The following is a 21,302-nucleotide window of genomic DNA, read 5'->3' as shown; positions in this document are numbered from 1 at the left end:
TGATGGGCTGGGGCTTGTTGTATGAGAAGACCTTAAAGACCTCCTAGTCCTAGAACCCCTGCCATGGGCAGGGATGCCTTCCAGCAGAAGTGTTTTCTGTCACACATTTCCCCTTTAAGGGGGGTGACTCTTCACACTCTTCTGTACTTAAGCATGTGTCCTTTCCACAGACTGCAGTCCTTCAGCTACTCAATAGTCCAGTGTGGGTTCCTCATGGCGGTCATTACTATAAGCTCTAATTCATAGATAAAGAGGTTCTCAGGCAGTCTGAAGTCACAATACTTCAAAACTGTACCTATGGAAAATGTAGTGATAGAGTACCCTTTGAACTTACCTATGACTTGTCTCGTAGAAGGAATCAACAGAAAAACCTTTTGGGTCAAAAAAAGTAGCACATATTCAACTAGCAGTCTTTTGCTACTAAAGTGGAGCAAATTATGATCAAGAATGATGACTGGTCTCTAAGGAGGAGGATCATAGCAGACGTGTATCACTGAGTCTAAGAAAGAGTCACCAGCTTTATAAAAACAATGTATTCTTTAAACTTAGAATGTGATTATCACAGAATATTTGTGATTTGGTATTTCTTAAACTGTAACTTTGCATAATTGTGAGTTATTTTGCACAATTGGAAGTCTCCAATAAAATATAAAGCCCCAATTCCTTTAAAAAGGAAGTTGTGAAGCAATTGTGTAGCAATGCAAACACAATTAATTCTTCACCATTCATAAAATTATGCTACATACCATAGAAATAATAAATGTTACAGTGAAAATACTTCTGTGCAAACTGATAAGGTTGAGCATATTATGATAAAATTATACTTTTAACTTCAGCTAGTTAAAATTATACTTTTAACTTAAACACACAGTAGACTTCAGAACCTAAATATATGTATAAAAATAAACAGACATAAACAAATTTTTCTTCTAAAGGAGAATTTATTAAAATGGTTGTAATTTCCTCAAATTTTAGCTATTTTTGTCTATTAGATTTAATTTCTCTCTTTGGAAATAATTTTTAAAGGGAAGATTCAAAAGAAATAAAAGTGAAATTTCATTTCCACTGTGGAATAGATAAATTATTATTCCTCACAAAAAAAATTGAAGGCTGAATATATGTGTATTTCCATAGGTGTGTCAGAGAAGAAATATTCAACATTAAATCAGAGAGGAATTGCATTTCTTTTTTTCCTCAAGACTCCTGGAATGACATTGAGATGCTTTTCTTCATGAGTTATATGACTCCTGTTTTCACTGGAATTGTCAGCCATTGGAAACTTGTTATTCAAACTGTGCATTGCTATACTTTTTGCCCCTCTTAACTCCTCCGTTTTAATCTCTTTATCTTATTACTCTTCTTTTAAAAGAAGAGCCATAAGTAATGTCAAGGAGAGAGTACACAGCACAAAAACACTTGTCATACCAAACCATGAATTTAGTTAAATCCAGAAATTATTCTAGTTGAAAGGATCAGTATACATAGCCCCAAAATAGATAAATATAATTACAACAGGAGATTCTTCACCACCAAAATACAGGTGATGATATCTAGAATTACGAGGAAGAATACAAATACAAATAATGAGGATGAATAAATAGCAATACTTCTAATAAAAGTAGTATTTAAAGACATAGGACTTCCTAGCACTTCTTGACCAAAATTTAAATGTATTTTTTATTATGTTTTACTGTATACCTCCTGAGGTCTGACAGAAGAAAAGTGAAAAAAAAATCATCATTTCCAGAGGAAAATATCTGATAACTTCATATACAAAGAGATTTAAGGCCTCTGCCCATTTTAAAGGTAAAAAAAGAACAATGCAAAAGATTTGGCTTGGAAGTTTGGACTTTACTGCCACTGAAACTATATCCTAAGGAATAGGAACACAATAAAAAGATTGAAGAATATAAAAGGGCACAACATGTGTTGTTCAAAAACTTCTGTATTTATGGTAAAATTAAAGAAATTATAAAATTGAGTTTAATTAATTTCTTTCCAAGATTCAACTAATCATTATCAAAGGCAGTTATTTCTGTGCAAAAATATGTGCTTTACTACTATATAACAACTAATTCACTTGAGAATTACATCTTGACCAGAACTGTACCAATTACTAAAAGAGATATAAATATTGATTCTACTAAGGTCTGACTGAAAAAACAATCTTAAAATAAATACCAAGAACAGGGCAGAAAATACTTACAATTAACTTTAAAAAAACAGTGACAGTAAGGTCACTAGGGACAGAAATCAAAATGTATTGTTGAAATAATAAAAACTCTATTTTAGAACATATAGCTAAAAATACTTAACAATACTTTATCTATAGGTACAAGAGTGCTAGGAATTAAATATAATGTAATTAGTCTTTCCAACACTCCTCTAGTAATTAGTAATTAAATTACTTTACGCAATAAATTAAATCCAAATAAAATACAAGCTTTCTACAGTTAAGAAACAGAAAGTAATGCATACATCTAGGTCATCAGTACAACAAGAAAACTAGAACACGGAGAGCAAAATATATTGCAGAAGTAAAAACTACAGTCACCATGATGTTCTCTAAACCAATTCCTAATACACAGAAAAGTGAAAACAAATATTTAATATTTAGCAGCAGGGAAGGGAGAGAGGCTAATCTCACCTAACTTCAGAATTTTTACATCCAAATTCAGCACTGACACACAACCAAGTGTTTTATAAGCAGGGGAAGATGAAATATGGTTCATTACAAACTAAGGAAGACACCTATGGTCAGAGGAGTTAGCCTTGGAAAAAACTACCTCTCCACAGACTATTAAGAGAGCTTTGATAACTGGATCATTTGCAGATGTGTAGATAGTATTCTTTGACTTCAGTTGCTATAAAAATTTTACAGTGGATGTAAAAAGCTGTAATAGCTGCACAGTGACAGGAGTTTCAGAACCTTAAGATAAACCATAAGGAAACAAAGACAGTTCAAAACTGTCTTCTGAAAAGAAAAATAGGAAGCAGGAAGCGGTGACTTTGCAGACAATTATCTCTACTTAAATCTACAAAAAGTGGCTATGAAGTAAAAATTCTAGTGAAGATTTCAACACAGCGCCCTCAGAACTGAACAACTGCCATCATTCTAATGCAGAATAGTATTAAGAAAACCTGAAAAGTTACTTCTGGTCAGTAACCTTGTAACAGGACAATGACTCAGTCAAACACAGGATAGAAGTAACACAGTACAGTTTATAAAATGTTGGAGGTTCTTGCCTTAATGAACTTGAGTATGTAATTTAAGAAGCCAGCATAAAGAGATAAGTCAGAGAAAATCTATAAAATAAATAGGGATTTAAGAGTTTCACTTTGAGACTACATCTGTGTATTAGTTTAGAAAAGAGAAAATATATTCCCCTAGAAGCAGAACTCCTAAATAAAGATACATAAAAAAGATCAATAGACTGCCCTGAATTTGATGGTTTGCATCCTTGAATTATTCATTACTACCTGCAAGCCATACCTTCAATCTGCATTGCAATCATTAAAATAATAATTTTTATTAAGTTTGAGATGATGGAATAGAAGCTTCACTTTTTAGCTCCTACAGATCCAACAACACTCTTTATCCAATGGCTGCATCAGCACTTAACTATTTTTCTTCACTTTCATTTGATATTTTACTGGTGGCAATATTCAAGAAATAACAATCTGCATCATTATTTGCAATGCCAATATCAAATTTCAAAAGAGCCATCATGGAAGAGACCAAGCTGCCCTACCTCTCAGATATGTTTTGTCAGACTGTCTTAAGATGAGCAAAGACAATATTGTAGCAGCTTATGCTCACTTAATATTTGGAAAATTGATTGATTTTCTAACTCCCCACAGCCATATGGATTAGAAACTAATTTATTTCTCTTTGTTATGAAAACACAATCTGAAGCAGAAGTATGTAGCAAATCTAAAAAGAAGGATAATTATGCAACAAGTAAAACACTGCATAATCTCATTATACCATAGATAGGCTTTGACAGTAAGAGTGACATGAACATTTTGAATTAAAAGTCAACAGAATCAAAATGCATAAAATGAAACACATTTTAGCATCATTTTTAACTGCAGCAAGAAATAAGTGAACTCTAAGGCTTAGAAAAATTTAGAAATAAATCAGCTCTATGCATGGAGAACAGAATTCACTTGACAGGATACAATAACATATCACAAGTTCCAATACTCTTTCTCTAGTCTAACCTGCCAATTATCGGGGATCAAAGAAAGATGCAAGCCTTTTCTAAAATTATATAGTCCACTTTTTCATGTAGACTTCGGACACAACCTCAGGTTTTTTCTTCTTTTCTGTCATTTATATTCATGCAAAAAGAAACTCTTGATCTTATTAATGGCTTATTAATTATCATATTTACAAAGATAGTCAGAGATAAGCAGGTTACAGCATCAGAAACCAGACTCTGAATTTGATGACCAAAAATTAAATATTGCTTAGCTTATTTGCTTTTTTAAATAGACTGGGATTTGCTTGCTTAATATTTCTTTTCCTTTGGTTGTTTCATTTTATTCTTACAATCAAAAATAAAGTAAGTGTTTTATTTTGTTTTTTAACCATAACAAAAAACCAAGTTTCATGCACTGGGATCAATGCTTTTGGAGAAAAGAAGTTTGCCATACATAGCAAGACAAAAGAGATTTTGAAGTACATTTTTAATCCTCAGAATAATTCCTTGTGTCTTAATGGAGTACTTCTATGGCTAGATTTTTGACGTTTGTTTGCTTTTTACTGTCTTTCATCCTTTCAAGAGCTAAATTGCTTTGTATATTTCATTATCTAAACATTTTTAGTGTAATTCTTTATATTCTACAGCTTTGCTTAGATTTGCAACAATACGCAGTAAGTCGCCTTTAAATCTTTTGAAGAAAATTAATTCTCATTATTGAAAGAACATACCCAAATGCTTTCTTCTTGACGATAGTGTTTCCAATTCTGTCCACTGTCACTGAACATCAGAAGGTAGCTTGTTACCCAGTCTGAGCTCCCATAACCACCTTGAGTAGCAACAGCAGTAATCTCAGTCCTTTCACCAAGATCAATCTGAAGCCATTGATATTTATTGGACGCAAGTGGAGACCAGCCACCAGCACCTTAAAAAGAATGAAAAAGAGTGAAAAGTATTTCTAAAAATCAGCAAGTTAACACAAAACTTGTATATACAAAAATAAATTAGGTCATTTGAGCAATATTTTCTAATGAAAAATGTCCATCTCCAACATAGGGAGATGATTGTTAGGAGCCCTTTCCAACTCAAATGATTCAAAGATTCTCTGATTCTAATTCAAGATATAGTTGCATCAAAAGTATTTTGATACTATTTAGCAAGTATTCTGAAAATGTACACAAGATTACTAGATATCTGTAACCAAATATAACTATTCTAAATTATTAGGAATGCATTTTGTCTGTCTTGAAGTTCTACAATAAATTCTACAGAGTAATTTTTACCAACCAGACTCTTTAAGTAAAAAAATCTAAATTTTGTATTTTTATTTTATACACCTAGGTTTCATTCTATGTAGACTAGAAGATCTCCAGAGGTCCTGTCTAACCTCAGTGATTCTGCATTATTCTGTTATGTGAGGCCTGGATATAAAAAATTACATATGAAACAATAAAGCATAGTTAGATGGCAAATTTGAACATGCTCCTTAAAATGACCAAGAAATTTGTAAGCAAAATGATAAAAGAATATGAGGTATGCACATGCAGTTTCAAGCACAGGCACAGCTGTCTGCACAGCTACATCTCCAGAATTTTTACTAATCAGAAAAATATTAAAAGGAAGAAATGAAATCAATTCAGTGCTCCTTTGCCTTCCTGGGTTTTTTGCTTTTGTTTACTCAGATCATGCTAGTTTCCCTGTAAAGCTGGGTGGAAAAGTTCAAGGGTAGGTAATCAAACAATCTTATAAGACAAAACATTGATTTACGGAACTACATTGCAAAATATGCAAGTATTCAGACACAACATCTGGAGAGTTTTATCAGAAAAGAGTGTGATAAAAACTAAAAAATACCCATTATTTAAGAACAGGTTTAGATCTAAGTCTGAAAAACACAATGTAAGAGGCACCTTGAAAAGTTCTTAAAGCATGCATACACAGAACCAGAACAGACATATCTAGTTTCCACAACAATCAGTTAGCTACAATCCAATTTTATGCTTGTATGGGCTTCAAGATGTAGAAAAATTCATAACTAAATACTACATGTTGTTTAATTCTGTTTAGAGTCACGAGCCAAGTTCTTGACATTACCTTTTCTAGGAAAGAAAAAGAGAAGAAATTTTTACTTAGGGATGTAAAACTGTCATTTAAATATAAAGTTGTGGGAAATTATACAGGTATTCATACATTGCAAATAAAAGTGAGGTCCATTGTACAGAGCCAAGCAGAAAGAGCTGAGAGAAAAACATTAAGTCCCATATATGTAACACAATTGTCCACACATTTATAAGCAAATTAAAATGTAACACAATTAAAACTGTGGAGTTAAAAACTGTGTGTATTTCCCCCCTCTTTATCTAAATCAATATTTTGAATTTTATGTAAATATATGATTTCAGTGGCTGCATCTCAGTTACTCTCAAGCAGATTCCAAAGCTTTTCCTTATGACCACATAATTTCATCTTTTAGTGGCTGTGCAGAACAGTGTGCTGGCATCAAACAAGAAAACTTTGTGATCAGTTGGCATGGGAGATTAAACAAGGGCCCTTACACCCACAGGCAGAGTGGTCCACATTCATATCACATACTGTATCTGTGACACATGCCACATAAGACTTAACTGCCACCTTAACTTCCAAAACCTCAGTTCATGCATGAACACTTATAGACAGAGCAACATTCTGCCATGCTGTGTTAACCCAAAGCCTTCTTAGAGTTAGGTGTCACCATGCTAAGTTTGGTGACATTTTTGAACTCTCCACTTGAAAGACAGGGTTGAATTGTAGTCAACAGGAGTAGTCTGGCAGACTGTGCTGAGTACATAACTTGTAAACTCCTTCTGAGATAAAATATCTTCCCTTGGTGACTGCAGCACTTTATTCCAAATGAAGTAATGGAAGTTAGATGGATGTCAAAAAAAAAAAAAAAAAAAAGGCCTGAAAATCAGTCTGTTATGGCAGTACTACTTGGCACTAGCCTGAGGTTAAGTTCTCCTGTCTTTAGTACAGTACTTTCTAGGAGTTTCTGCAAGGCATGCCACAGGTAGTCTATACCCCCTCACCATGCTGCCCTACATCCAGAAAAGAAGAAGAGAGAGAGAGAGACACAGATACACAGTGTTCTAATGTCAGGGCTATTTGATTTGAGGGATTACAGTAAAGATGCAGTCCCAGAAGTCATCTATTAGCCCTGTTCTGACCAATAAAACATATGACCCATAAAGAATAACCACTGAGCAGAAGCAGCATATTTCCAGCAGCCTGTATTAAGCCAAAGTCTGGACCACCAGGCAGACTGTGGTTGCAGTCTGCAGACTGCAACATGTTTCCTGAAAAATCACTGCAGTGGTTCACATGATGCTTTCCTCTGTCAAAGGTTCTTCATGAGCTCTTTTGTCTGACTGTCCAGCAGCCAGGAGTCCTCCCAGCATCTGACTGCCACCTGAAACATCACAGATATTAAATGTTTGCCCAGTCCTGCAGGAAACACTAGTAGAGCATGTTAATTTCTCACCCAAAATTCTTTACAGTGTGTCCTGTCCTTGCAGTAAGATTAATGAGTGTACCAAACTGTAGGCGCTTTTGGCTGCAGAATACATCTGGGCATGGTGATGCACAGAAGTTAGCTGCATAATAGATGTCAAAAGGATCTTGTTTGTCAGATTTCATGCTGTATGGTGTGGGTGGTTCTGGGAAGATCTGGAGAGGTCTTAAACAGCTTCTCACAGGGATGCAGATACCACGTATATTAAACATGGCTGTGCAAAAATGTATAAGCACACAGGGTTGGACTAAGATTTACAGGAACATAATTTTGTAATCTCTAAACTTCCTGAATTATTGACTTTGAAGTCTTCATCTTATTTCTCTTCTCTCTTTCTTTGTTAGTGTCTTTAATATGAAGCATATGTTTTCTTCAATTGCATCTGAATCTGTGTTCTGCGGTGACTGATGAAACATCTTTTGTTGCAAACTAACAGCAAATATGAAACATAATTTTCAAAGGGGAGAAGACCTGTATGTAGAGTTCCTTTATTTGAATTTTATCTCAGGGGGCTTTTAACTCTTTTTATATTCCACTGTCTCATGCCAATATTGAGATTTGTATGCAACATACAAAAAATCTATATTCAAGTTGCCCAAGCATGCAGGATTCATGCTTTAGGTCTGTTAAAAACCCCAAGCATTACACAGTTTCTTTTTATGAAGAACATGCTGACTTGAACACACAGGTAACACACATAACACAAAAAATATTTTGATTTAGCTTATAATTCTTATTATATTATTTTAAATACCAATGCTTGAAAAATGTTCCTATATGTGATATAATTTTTTGAAGTATATTAGTTTACTAAACACATTTAGCAATATTTTTTCTGAAGTGCTAACTCATGAATCTCTGTCTTTCAATTTCATTTTAGTAAGACCTTGCCAGTTTTACTTGATGGCTCATAAGTAAATGAAAGATCAGTGGCAACTGGGAGAATTAAATCAAAGTTTAGAGTTTCCATTAGTCACATATACATACAAATTGATAAACAACCGCCTTCATTTAATGTGATATTCATCAATAAATTGATTATTAAATGATTGAAAAAATTACTAAGTTTTTTGTGTTTTAATGCATTAATATCGACTAATTTGTGCTAGATTTAAAATCTAAGCAATCATGCATATTTCATATGTCAAATTTTGCCTGTGAAATTCCATTATTTTTGATTTCTGATTCTACAGTATTATAACATCTATTTTCAAGTCAGTTAAGTGGAATATATGGGAGTTACCTCACACATTCACTCCAAGCAATGCACAGTGCTCTCTTGTGGGAGTTATATAAGGTGGCACCATTCATCAGTTCAGTCAAAATTTTCTTAATCATTACAACTACCAAATTATAAACAAGACTGCAGCTTGAAATCTGTCCTGGATTTATGCGCTAAAATTCTAGCAGAAGACTTGCCTTCTTTCAGATATGTCTAGATATTCTATTTCTAGAATTTAATTTTTATGATCTTCATATGTAGTTTAAATTTTATGATCTACCTTTCTTGCTTTTGGAGGTTAAAAATCCTCTGCCCTCTCCAACGACCATCAATATAAACAAATTATGACACTGAATGGGTATTATTTCATTACTCCAGTTCCTGTCTGCTAGGATATGTGTTTAAAGAGCTTTTACTTTCATATTTTCTTAGCTTCACTGGAATGACAATATCATTATCACTAACATTGAAAATATAAAAAAAACTCAGCAAATTTATCAAATAGCCACAAGAGAATAAAATTCAAGATGGCTGAAGATATGGTCCAAAATCGCACATCTAGGGTAGAAAATACCTGAGTACAGTTTCAGTGGGCTTGAAGTGCTGTATCAGGTTAAAAACTTTTGACCCTGATGAAAGAAAATTTATTAGATGATGCTTGAGCTTTCCAAACTTCCTCTGTGTAGTTATCAGGATGCCAAGCTACTTTTGCTTAATTTTAGAAATTCTGAACTACATAGACTAGAAATTGATTTAAAGATTTCCCCTTTGTGTAAACAGCACCCTACTTTTTGTTTATCTGTCTCTATGACAGTTGCCTGTATTGTTATGTAAACCACAAAACAGTTCATGCTCATACATGCCTTGATATCTGGCTTTTAGCATGCAGTCCATTAGACCATTTAGCTAGACCCAGCACTTACACCACTATTAAATTCCATTAAATTTTTGAACATTTAATTTCAACAATTGCAAGAACTGTATTAGCAGCAACTAACACATATCAGAAAGGATGCTTTCCTTTGATTAATCAAACTGTGTATTTCCCATATGGATCATTTACCAGAAGCTGATTTTAATTTCAAATCAATAAAGTTTCAGCAGGGATGAATTTGCCTGCACTTATTTACAGGGCAGATTTTCTGAATGCAAGCAATTGACAATTGAGTCTTCTAAGATTTCAATTAAATAAAAAATTAACTTCTTTTTCAGCATTCAAAACCTCTAAAATACAAAAATATGACACTATTTAATTTCTTAAGCTGAATGGTATGCTCTTTCACAAACAGAGAATTAAAAATTTAGATGTATACCTATATAAACAGTCAAAGGGTTTTGTTCTTTAAGTTTATTGACAGATAATGGAGATGGAAAGTGGAGGGCAATATCTGATAAAGCATGCTGATGCATTGCTAGCAGGTGACAACCCTCTTGGTTACTTAAAAAATGCGTGGAGTAACAGTACTGCTGTGATAAACCCCTTGTCTTTTTCATTTTAGTTCTCCTATGTTTGAATGAGGCAATTCAAGACATGGAGTTCATACAATTAAAAAATTCCCATTTCTAGCCGAGCAAAATACAAGAAAAGTAATTAAAAAGAAGAACCTAAATAGCCTAAGATGCAAAAGAGCATAAATCACTACTTGGCTCATTTCTCGGAAAGGCTGTGTGAAAGTTATCATGGCAATGCTGTTCTGAGCCATATTTCAGTAATAAAAGACACAGACAAAAGCCTCAAAATTTGAAACCAGGGATAAACTCTGGCAAGCAAACCTGAGAAGAGATGAGGGACCTTGAGCTATGACTAAGAAATATAGGACACAGAATCTTCTTTTTTCCACACAGATTGAAGAAGCCTCAGAAGGACAGCTAGATCAGAAACCAGTTCTGCAGTGACTGCTTCATATACAAATTTTGTGCATATTAATTTTCAACCACATTTTTGATAGTTATTCATCTTTTGCCTTTGATATGTTGCACAATTCTCTGCACAAGTGGAGATAAAACAGCCTGAACTTTGCCGTATTTGCCCATGTTATTAATTATATATGGAGAGGAGGGTTTTTTTGTTGTTAAAGAATACTGAGGCCACCTGACACATCAATCCCAAAGCTAAATATCCTGACAATGTGAAGAACAATATTTCCCTACAGAAATTCATATCAGTGGGGATGCAGCATATAGACATCCTTTGAAGATACCAGCAAGTGATTAGAGTAATAATTTAGCTAAAGGTGCTGAGCTAAAGACTGCTGAGCTGACACAGCTGGCTTCAAACATATGAACAACAGTCAATCACTTTATACTATGAAAGCCCAGTCCCTCTTGTTACAGTAGACACTTGCAACACACTCCTTCTAGGACTGCATGTGGAAATTCCTCCCTTGAGTGGGGACACTCCCTCAAGGCTACTCCTTGAGACCAAATGAAAGAGTTGCCCAAGGTCATAGGTATCGTTGGGTAACATAAATCTCCTGTTAATAATTATTTTGCTAATCTTAATAGAATTACTTCCATATTGCTTGAAATAAGTAATAGATATAAATATACTGTGCAGGAAGTAACTCTGATTACAGTTTTTTTGTCTAATCACAATCATCATCAATTTCAAAAAAACCCATACTTTATTCATATAAATATGTCTGATTTCCTGTCCTTTGCAATCCTGTTGGAGATAGTTACATAAAGGCTGAATTACACCTACATAAACCATTAGACAAGCTTTTGATTAAGTCTGAGACTAGGATGGGTCCTGCCTCACCTAGACTCATTTCTGAACTTTGTGACTTCTCAGGAGCATCTCGTTGACAACCTTTATCTGAAGTTTCCATTCTATTGTCTTCCATGAGATTATTATCAGTACTAAAAAGTCCTTTTCATAGTCACATATTACCTATATTTAAAACTATTGTACAAAACAACCAATCTTAGCACCTAAAAACCCCAAAGAACATTCAGTGCAGGAAAACTCAGCTCTAAAGAGTTGTTATTGCCTGTTGAAAGATCCATGTCTAATTGGTCTCAAAATGCACAGCTTTGGAAACAGAATCACCAAATATTCTAAGTGGAGAAGACTCACAAGGATCATAGAATCCACCTCTTAAGTGAATGGTCCATAAATGGATCGAACCTGCATCCTTGGTGTTATTAGTGCCATTCTCTAACCAGCTGGTGTTTTAATCTCCACAGTCTCCTCCTTCTGATTTTAAGATTCGCAAGTTATGATGATATAGGGCATTCAGCCAAAGTATAAGATCACAGAAATACCTCTTTAAAGATTACTAGAACAAGGGGCTTTGAATAGTTATGTAATCTTAAGACTTCTAGTACACAGTTACTTTCTGTGTGAAAGAGAAATTCCTGATATGAAGGAGACTAAAAGCAGGTGATACCTGTCACCTTACCAGCGTACAAAATGACTCCATAGCTGTCCTTCAGGACAGTGTCATGGTTTAGTATCCTTCCATAACTGGATTTTATAGGAAATCAGTCAATGTCTTCACAACTGCCCTTATATTTTAGATTGGTTTAAATAATGTGAATTATGTGTAGGAAACCAAGTATTAGCTGAAGCTGTCATAACTACTAAGATGAACGGATGAAAATTTAAAAATACTCATACGTAATCCAGCTTCATGTACAGCTTCCTAGCTGTTTTCTTGTCTTGTCTTCCTGTGTTGCAAACTGACAGATATGGGTTAAGCTAAATATAAAAAAAGTACAGAAAAAGAATGGAATTTTGGATATATATTTCAAGGAATCTAAAACAAGATCTCCCCTTCAAAGAACTCTTCTGAATTATGTCCTCTTTTTGGAAAACAGTACTTATCTCTGTATATTACAACAAAACCAAATCTGATGTACTATATAAACTCTCAGGGTCTTCAGTACTACCCCTTCCTTCTGAACATATCATTTTCTGGATTGTTAGGGAAGCTCTTGGCCAGATTTCAGAAAATACTGTGAGAGAATAACTAAGAGACACATTTTTGAGGGCCTGATATCAGAACTTCTCAATCACGGGAATACATCATGAGACGTACTGTTTGAATAAAGACTGAGAAGTCCCATGAATGGCACCTGATTCTGAAACCTATGTGTTACTTGTGCTGTTAAGAAATGAATGAAGAAATCTTGCCTCTTAAAATCTGAAGAATGAGATTAATCTACCTCAGTAATTTCCATAAATAAGTATAGACATAACAAGTATGTTTTGACTTATCCATGTAGGGAAGTTATATTTTCTAAGGAGTATTTCAGAAATGTCATGCAGAGCTCTCTCAATAGAAATCAAAACTACTAAAAAATTTCATCTATTTTTGAGGCAGAACATAAAAAGAGCTATATTAATGCTTCAGTCAGAAAGAACTTTCTAAGGGAGCAGGGGGTAGCAGTTACTTCAGTGGCCTCAAAGGTAGACTAAGCTTAATTTTGTAGGAAGATCTAACCTTATTTAAGATATTTTGAAACTGAATATCAATTAAGAAAACATGTACAATCTTAGAAGAGAAGGAGCGATTGTGTTTATTTTTTCAACTGTCAGAATATTTAATATATAAGGAACTTAACTTTCAAAATTGTGACAGGTACTATAAAATGAATATTAGGTTTTAATAATAATTTGTGACAAGTAGTAGTTACTATGTCAAGAGAAGTTTCAGAGGCATTTTGAATTTGAATGAGCACAATAAAAAGGCACTAGGAAATGGTATTAATAATGACAAAGTTTGATCTACTTTGCATCATTCAAACAGAGGAAGGTAGATAACTTTATTTCACTCCCACTTCTGCCTTTACAGTAAATTAAGTGAGTGAGTGAGTCAGTGAATCCCATTTCACATTTCTTCAGGAAGCTCTGAAGAAATTTCTCCTCAATTAATCATTATATAAATAATCAAAGGAGATAGTTTGATAAACTGACATAGTTTGTCAAAAGGAAAACATACTGGCGATGGTTCAAAGACTTATCAAAGCCACTATTTTGCTCAGAATTTTTATCACCAGCATACCACACAGTGCTATGAATCAGTTCCCTACAGTAGGCAACATGTTTTGTGTGCACTGGAAAGCCCAACTTTGAGTAAAAATTTTTTATATAGGTAATGAAGCTGTAATTGTTTAGGATACAATCTAGGCCACTTTGAGCTACTTCTGAGCACTACACTAAAAAGGTGGGTTTTCTTCCTCCAGCAGGAGAGAGGTACTAAAAAAATGTCATTTCAAGAGATTTGTGCTGAGGAAAAGCTCTTGCTCTCCACAAAGTTTCTTAGGAAAAACTGTTTTGTAAAAGTGCCAGTTCATTACAAGACTTACATCATTCTTGGCTATTGCCATCCACTTTTATATGATGATAAGCAAGCTATCTCCCTTACTACAAACTAAGAATTCCACATAGCAGCTGTACACCTTTTTGGCACATATTCTGACAATAATCCAAGACTCAATGTAAAACAGAACTTAATCTGGGAGATTGTCTCCTCCTTAGGAGAATGGATTCTTGCAATACTACTATTCTCTTCTCTATCTCTAGCCTCTGGTGATACCCAAGTTTAAGATGCCATACTAGTACATCCTGCTCTGCACGAAGTTTGGTTCACTACTTCTAATATTTAACCTTCTCTCTCTTTTTCTCCATCAGTGCAGTGAGGATCACTTGGATCACTCATATCTCTCACTGTAAATTTTACCTGAGGCTCTTATTTTGTTCATAGATGATGCAGAGAAAATTTCATGGGGAAAACAAAAATAATGAAACTTCACTGCCACCACGTTTCCCTACACCACTGAGTTTAAGCAGCATTCTCACTTAAATTTCTGTACTAGCTAGCTCAAATACATCATTCATCACACTTTTATACAACTTTCTCAAGCTAATAATTTTTTACATGTTCTTTACAGAGCAGCTGCTTTCACTGAGCCACTTGTATTTGTTTTCCTTGCTCAGTGGTCTTGCCCAACATATTACACTCCTGCCTTGCAATTTAAAGCTAGTAGTGATAACTAGCCATAGTTTTCATGGCCAAAGATATTTTTATATTGAGAAAGATTTTTTAGAGTTAAACATCTGCAATTAATTCACTTGTAGAAATTTTAGTATTCTTCTTTATTTCTTTTCTTAGTTGTTTTGCTTTCATTAATTCCAGGGTGAAAAAACTAGGCAAACCCAAAATTTGAAACCAAATTAAACCTGTTTTTTTAGCATTTACTCCTGTTCACTTCGGGCTAGTGTGCCATCCCAATATTTTACTGACTACAGCCACAGAATTCAAAGAAAATAAAAGCAAACACAAAACATTCTACATTGATCAGTTGGCCTTAGTATATCTGACACAAGAAGATTGAGTAGTTTAAGTATTTGTCACTATGACAGCATTCTGATGAGGTCTTCCAGGGTAACTAAATTAAATTTCCTAATACCAGCTACATTCTCCAGTGATGTGAGTTATACAAAAATATACAAGTACATGTACCTAAATTGTATTTTTCTGATCAAAACACACTTCTTTATCAGTACAAGCTGGTTTGTACTGATAAAGAAGAAACCCAGCACTGGCTGGGTTGGGTTTCATAAATCAGGTCCTGGACTGATAGACGGGGACCCTCCCCTATCACATTCCATCCTGAGTTGAAGGCATCACCCTGATCAGGAACTGGGCTGTGTGAGGATCAGACCAATGAGCTGTGGAGACCCAGCAGTTTTGAACTCCCTGTATAGGGAGGTTCTCAGCACCAAGACAGGCTGTCTGTCCCATGGAGCTTTGGTGTATGCGTGTCGTCCCTGTCTCCAACCACCAACCCCACCAAATGTGGATTTTAATGTTATACCAACATCCATTTGTGATTTGTGTTCTTGTCTCCTCAAATATATATCCACCACTTTAATAGGAAATAGTGACACTTATTAAGAACAAATTGACACAGGTATGAAATAACTATTTTTCATTTAACTTCACTGCAAAAAAAAAAGCCAAACCCTGGTAGATGAGTATTTCAGATATTATTGCATTTTCCTTTCAGATTTTCCTTCTGCTTTTAAGAATGTTGCACAGCAGTATCAGTGAACTGTAAAAGGATCAGCTACATGTTCAAAAATACTATCCATCTAAATCTTAAACCTCCTGACATTTATCTCCTGGTTCTAATATACAACTAGATGTATCATCTGCAGTTTTACTTAGCAAAGTGATATGTTTGCATACTTTACAACAAAATGAGCAGGACAGTGCCTTTGAGCAGATGAACATTTTTACGCTTATCATTTTTATCACTACTTTAATCTCAGTTCTCAGTAATCCACTTTGGTACTTCTGGTGGTACTTCTGGAAAATCTATTTCAGCCTTCAAAATGCTGATTCACTGACTCTGCCACCTCTTTCAGTGCACATGATGCATTCAGTACAGCAAAGCAAACAGAAAAAATATTGACACCCACAGTTTCCAAGCAAAAATACTTTAAGTATACATATTTAAAGGAAAAAAACCTTTATTTTATTTCCATTATTGTGGATGTAAATTACTACAATTGGCATCAGAGAGACACTGGCCAGCTTCAGCTGGTTATGAGCCTGCATGTTTATTTGACATGCACAAAGAGAATGTGATTATTTAAGAAAACAAGTGCAGTGTCAGACTTTTAGTCTTTAAAGTCTGTTTGTACTTATGTGGACAGACAGATAAGTCAACTGATATGTCTAGTCTGATTACATTTTGGCTTTCTGTAAGGTACACGTGGAACAGTATGCACGTACATGTGCAGTTCCACTTCTGTACATTTTTAAGCGACTTGACCTGACAAGAATATAGAAGGATGAGGTAAAACTGGTACATGCATTATCCCCTGCATATACCATATTTTCCTAATTTGGTGTTCTAGTCATTACTCAAACATTTTGTTATATTACAAATATTTAACTTACAAATATATGTCACAAGACACTTAGCACTTCATTAATTGGTATCTGTAGATGAGACACTATGCCATATCCTCAGCTGGCAAGTTAATATAACTCTCCGTAACTCCTGTATTTTGTTCCCAGTAATATTTTTTATATTGATCTGAATAATAAAATGTTGCTAGAGACATTTATTATGGAGTTTTTACAAAGTCAAGATTTGATCAATCATTTACCTTCTGTGGCCTAAAATTCCTATTCTTGTAAAGAGAACTAAAAAAGTTATATACTCTTCAAATCAAAGTCAATTTCTGCTTTTCTGTATTTGTATAACATCTGTGCTTTTCAGAGTTCATGCATTATGATCTCATTATTTCCCCACATAATTTGGAAAGAAGTGCTCACAAATAAGAAGAGATTTGAATGTTTTAAATTTGAGGTTTCAACCTTTTTATACAGCATTGACTCCTGACTCAGTTTTATTGGCATAAAGCCCGAGAGTACAACAATGATGACTAGAAAAAATAACAGAGAAAATGGAATTGAGCTTGACTAATGGAATTTCATTATTAAGAAATACAATCACATCTGGCTTGATTATCTGGGAGATAACATCTTTGTTGGTTAAATGTTTAAATTTTAGGTGGCATGTTATAAATAACAGAGCTTTATTATTGTTCCAATTGTTAGTATTTTTACAATATTGGAGGACAAAATTTATTGAGTTACTTAAAAATGAAGAAAAACTGCAGTTCTATTCACTTAAGTTTTTGACCCTTGAGAAACTTCATTTGTCATCATTCTTAATGTTTTTTTTCCCCAGCATATTATGATAATATTAATCCTCATTTGTGATTTTCAAAAATAGCATTATAATCTTTATGAAACTAAATTGGCCAATTGCAACAGACAAATGAGTAATTCAGGGATTTTTTATTTGCATCAGATTTAAGACAACTGGTGTATAACTAATGCACAACTAAGCTGTATTATTTCTAAAATTATGTTTAACTTAAAAGTTTTCTCAGACTAAAAATTGTGTATTTATGTATATTGAGATCCCATCTTTAAAGGTCATCACAGCTTTTTACTTTTAATGACAGCCATTATGGACAGCTACTGGAATCAGACTATATAATGTATGTAGTGATAAACAGGACACAGTAGTGGTTGTGTAGAAAAGTTTCTACAGTTTTCAGAAAAGAAATATTACTGTTAAAAACCTTGATGGATTGAACAATGCCACTTCTGAAGACTAACATGATACAACTTTACTTTTTTCTTCATAATTATTATATTACTTAAAATATTGCAGAGAATATAAGTAACAGTCAATTAAACTTAATGCAACCCAGTGCAATTTACGAATGTTTATATTGTCTTTTCTTGCCCTTAAGAATTCACTTTGTGAATTGAGACTTCTTTAGCCTGATCCTGATGAACTGTAAGTTTATCTGTTATCAGAAGTTACTAATCAAATTATTGTATTTTTAGGTATAAAATCACTTATTTGCTAATTATTTTCAACTTCTCACAACACACAGGTATGTGTTAATTATATAAAATGTTAATTAATAAAATAAAAAAGAACTCATTTAGGACAAAATAAAAGGCAAAAATATAGATATTAATATATATGGATGTGACCAGACAATATTTTTCCTTCATTTAAATCTCTATTTATAAAATTGTTTATTCCCAAATGCAAGCTAAGGTCTAACAGCATTATTGTTGTGGTGCTGCTCTTTATGCAAAAATGTTCATATACCAGGGTAACTAACTCTAGATCCTGAAACGTTATCCTGGATGATAGGATATCCACAATTTGCTAGATAGATATTCAATTAAAAAAATAATGAAAATCTCCCCTCTCTGCATTTTTTTTTTAAATTACAGTTACGAAACTGTAGACTGCTTTGAATTGAAGTTTTTTCTGTTTATATTTAAAAGATTTTTAGAAGTAGACTATGATAGCAAACATCACAGATGTGTATATATATATATACATACATATATGTATGTAAATATGTATGTTAAATATAGAAATATACATAAACACATAATATATATGTGTGTGTGTGTATGTATATACATAGAAAAAGAGAAGCTGACTGAATCCATACAAAAATCATGCATATATATATGTATAAACACACACAGATCCCTTACATGCCTTTAATTCTAAAAGCATATTATTTATTTGATATAGCAATTTAAGGTGGCTAAAATTGTACATTGCTAACAGGAGGATTGCAAATGGGAATTCAAGAACTCGCTTCTTCTTTTACTCCTGGGTAGTCCAAAGAGATTTAGTCAAGGATTGAAGCCAAATTGATTAAAAGCTGTCCAAGAACAAAGACACACTCTCTGCCTCTAAGAGATGTGTATTTAGAGCTTTAAACCTCTAACTGAGACACTATGTATACTACACTTTTGCCTAAATGACAATACTTTATTTTCTTGGGTTTGCAGGTTTCGGTCCTTATGAGGAATTCTGTCTACTTATACAGGGGAAGGAAGACATAGTACAGTAAAGATTTCTTCACATTGAAAACTTATACTCATAGAATATTGATCTTTGTTATTAAATAAGTAGATGGTAGTGAAACTATTATTAATTGAAGGCGAATATTTCATTAATATTTGCAATAATATTTGAATATTTTTTCTTGTGGCTGTCATTTGTAGAATGAAATAACCTTTATTTTATTACCTGTCTCTCTTTTACTGGGCTACCGCCTAAAACCACAAGCTAAACAAAAGGTAACAGTTTCCAATTGCTTTTGCCAGAATGTTAGTTTTATAGTCATGCAGTAATAATAATGTTGACTGAGTGTAGAAACTGTCAAATAGTGCAGCTGGTTGAAAAGTCTATATTCTGCCTACAAGTAATAAACCAGTTTCATATCTTAAGAGAAGATCAAAACAGAAGCCAAAACCTCACAAAAAGCCTTTGTATGTCAACAAATTAAAAGGAATACAGGTACCACACATAAAATTTGGATACGAAGGTCAACGTGATCTTAATTCTGATAATTAAATTTGACTGGAGTTCCCAGCAAAAGCATGATTTTGAACAGAAATAAACCTGATGTTCTAGTCAAGACTAGAATGCTATTGTAATGCAGCAGATGACAGATTTAAAATAGGTGTTAAAAAAATCAAATTTTTCACAAAGCTATTTGTTGGGAAGCAGGGTAATAAGCTTTCCCTTTTTTATCATCAGAGACATTTTATCCCACATCTCTCCTCTCCCACCTACTACAGGCAGTCACAAAATAGCACAGAAGAGCAGGCTGCCCAAGTTCTAACTGTAAAATCTTCACATGCTTTGCATTTTAAAGTGTCATAGAGGAACATCTCTTCTGGAAGGAAATTTTGGAGAGCTACTAACATGTAACTGCTTCAAAAATAACACAAACAAGATTGCTCTATTCCCCAACACTGTTACAGGGTGTGCCACAGTATTACAGACTTAACTGGGGGTGCAAGGGAGGAAATTAAATTAAATGCTGTTGTAAAATACACTAGTATAGAATAAATTTGTGTAATTTTTAAATGGTTAAATAAAATATAAAAATGTACGCTACTCCATGCAAAGATATTATACTCTTACCAAAAAGCAAATATCTGCTCTTAGGTAACAAAGTGTTGGTAATTCAGAGGTCAAAGTACAGCCTGTAGCAAAAAACTCAAGGATGAAAGACTCCCCACCACAAATATTATGTTAGGTTTTTTTCTTACTTAGTACCTGACAATCTATCATATGAGCTACCAGAAAAATAAAGAGATCTGATAGCTGAAATTGCATTTTCAACCCCTATTCCTTTAGTAATTAAGCATTAACAAGTATGTTGCATTTTACTGAATCAGATACCATACAAGAGGGCTTGGAATGGGCCACAAATCAATCATGAACCTGCCCTCAGCTGATCGTATTATAGGGGTTTTTTCCAGTTAGATGTCAGCTCTGAATGTTGATTGCCCAACCATAGCTTGCCAAGAGCTACATGTTCTTCCTCCCTTATTAAGTTACATGAAATTGAAAAGATATAGATCTGGATTTCAAATCCACTGATCTGTGAAAAAGGTAGGAAGAATTACATTATAGGAAATCTTGGTAGCATGGTTTATTATTAAGGTTATCCATTATTTCCAGGTATTTCAAATTTTGTCAGACTTTTAAGTAGACTGAAAACTTGCACCTTTCAGGTTTATTTTCTCTTCTTCTGGTTTTGTTTTTTTGTTTTTTTTTTTTTCTCTTCTGAGAAATATATTTAGCAATTCTAAGATTCATACAAGGATTTAATTTGTTATTAGGTGATGAGTATGTGCCAAGAATATGCTTTTTTTCTGCCTTTTTCTTATCAACCATCACATTTGGCTGAAATATAAAACAGAAACAAATTATCCAGATATTATTAAGTTAATAGTTA

At 33.7% G+C, this 21,302-nt stretch overlaps 1 protein-coding gene across 1 annotated transcript in view; it reads right to left on the bottom strand.

Moving 5' to 3' along the window:
- CNTNAP4 (contactin associated protein family member 4) overlaps positions 1–21,302 on the bottom strand; it is a 207,867-nt gene that overhangs the window by 127,265 nt on the left and 59,300 nt on the right. Inside the window, exon 3 of the mRNA XM_002190986.7 lies at positions 4,937–5,130. Within this exon, the coding sequence (XP_002191022.6) occupies positions 4,937–5,130 (194 nt within the window). The remainder of the gene's footprint in view (positions 1–4,936; positions 5,131–21,302) is intronic.

Source organism: Taeniopygia guttata, chromosome Z, assembly GCF_048771995.1.
Source record: "Taeniopygia guttata chromosome Z, bTaeGut7.mat, whole genome shotgun sequence".
Lineage (NCBI taxonomy): Eukaryota > Metazoa > Chordata > Aves > Passeriformes > Estrildidae > Taeniopygia > Taeniopygia guttata.
Note: the sequence above shows the minus strand (reverse complement) of the source record. Positions and strands in the feature narration are given on the sequence as shown.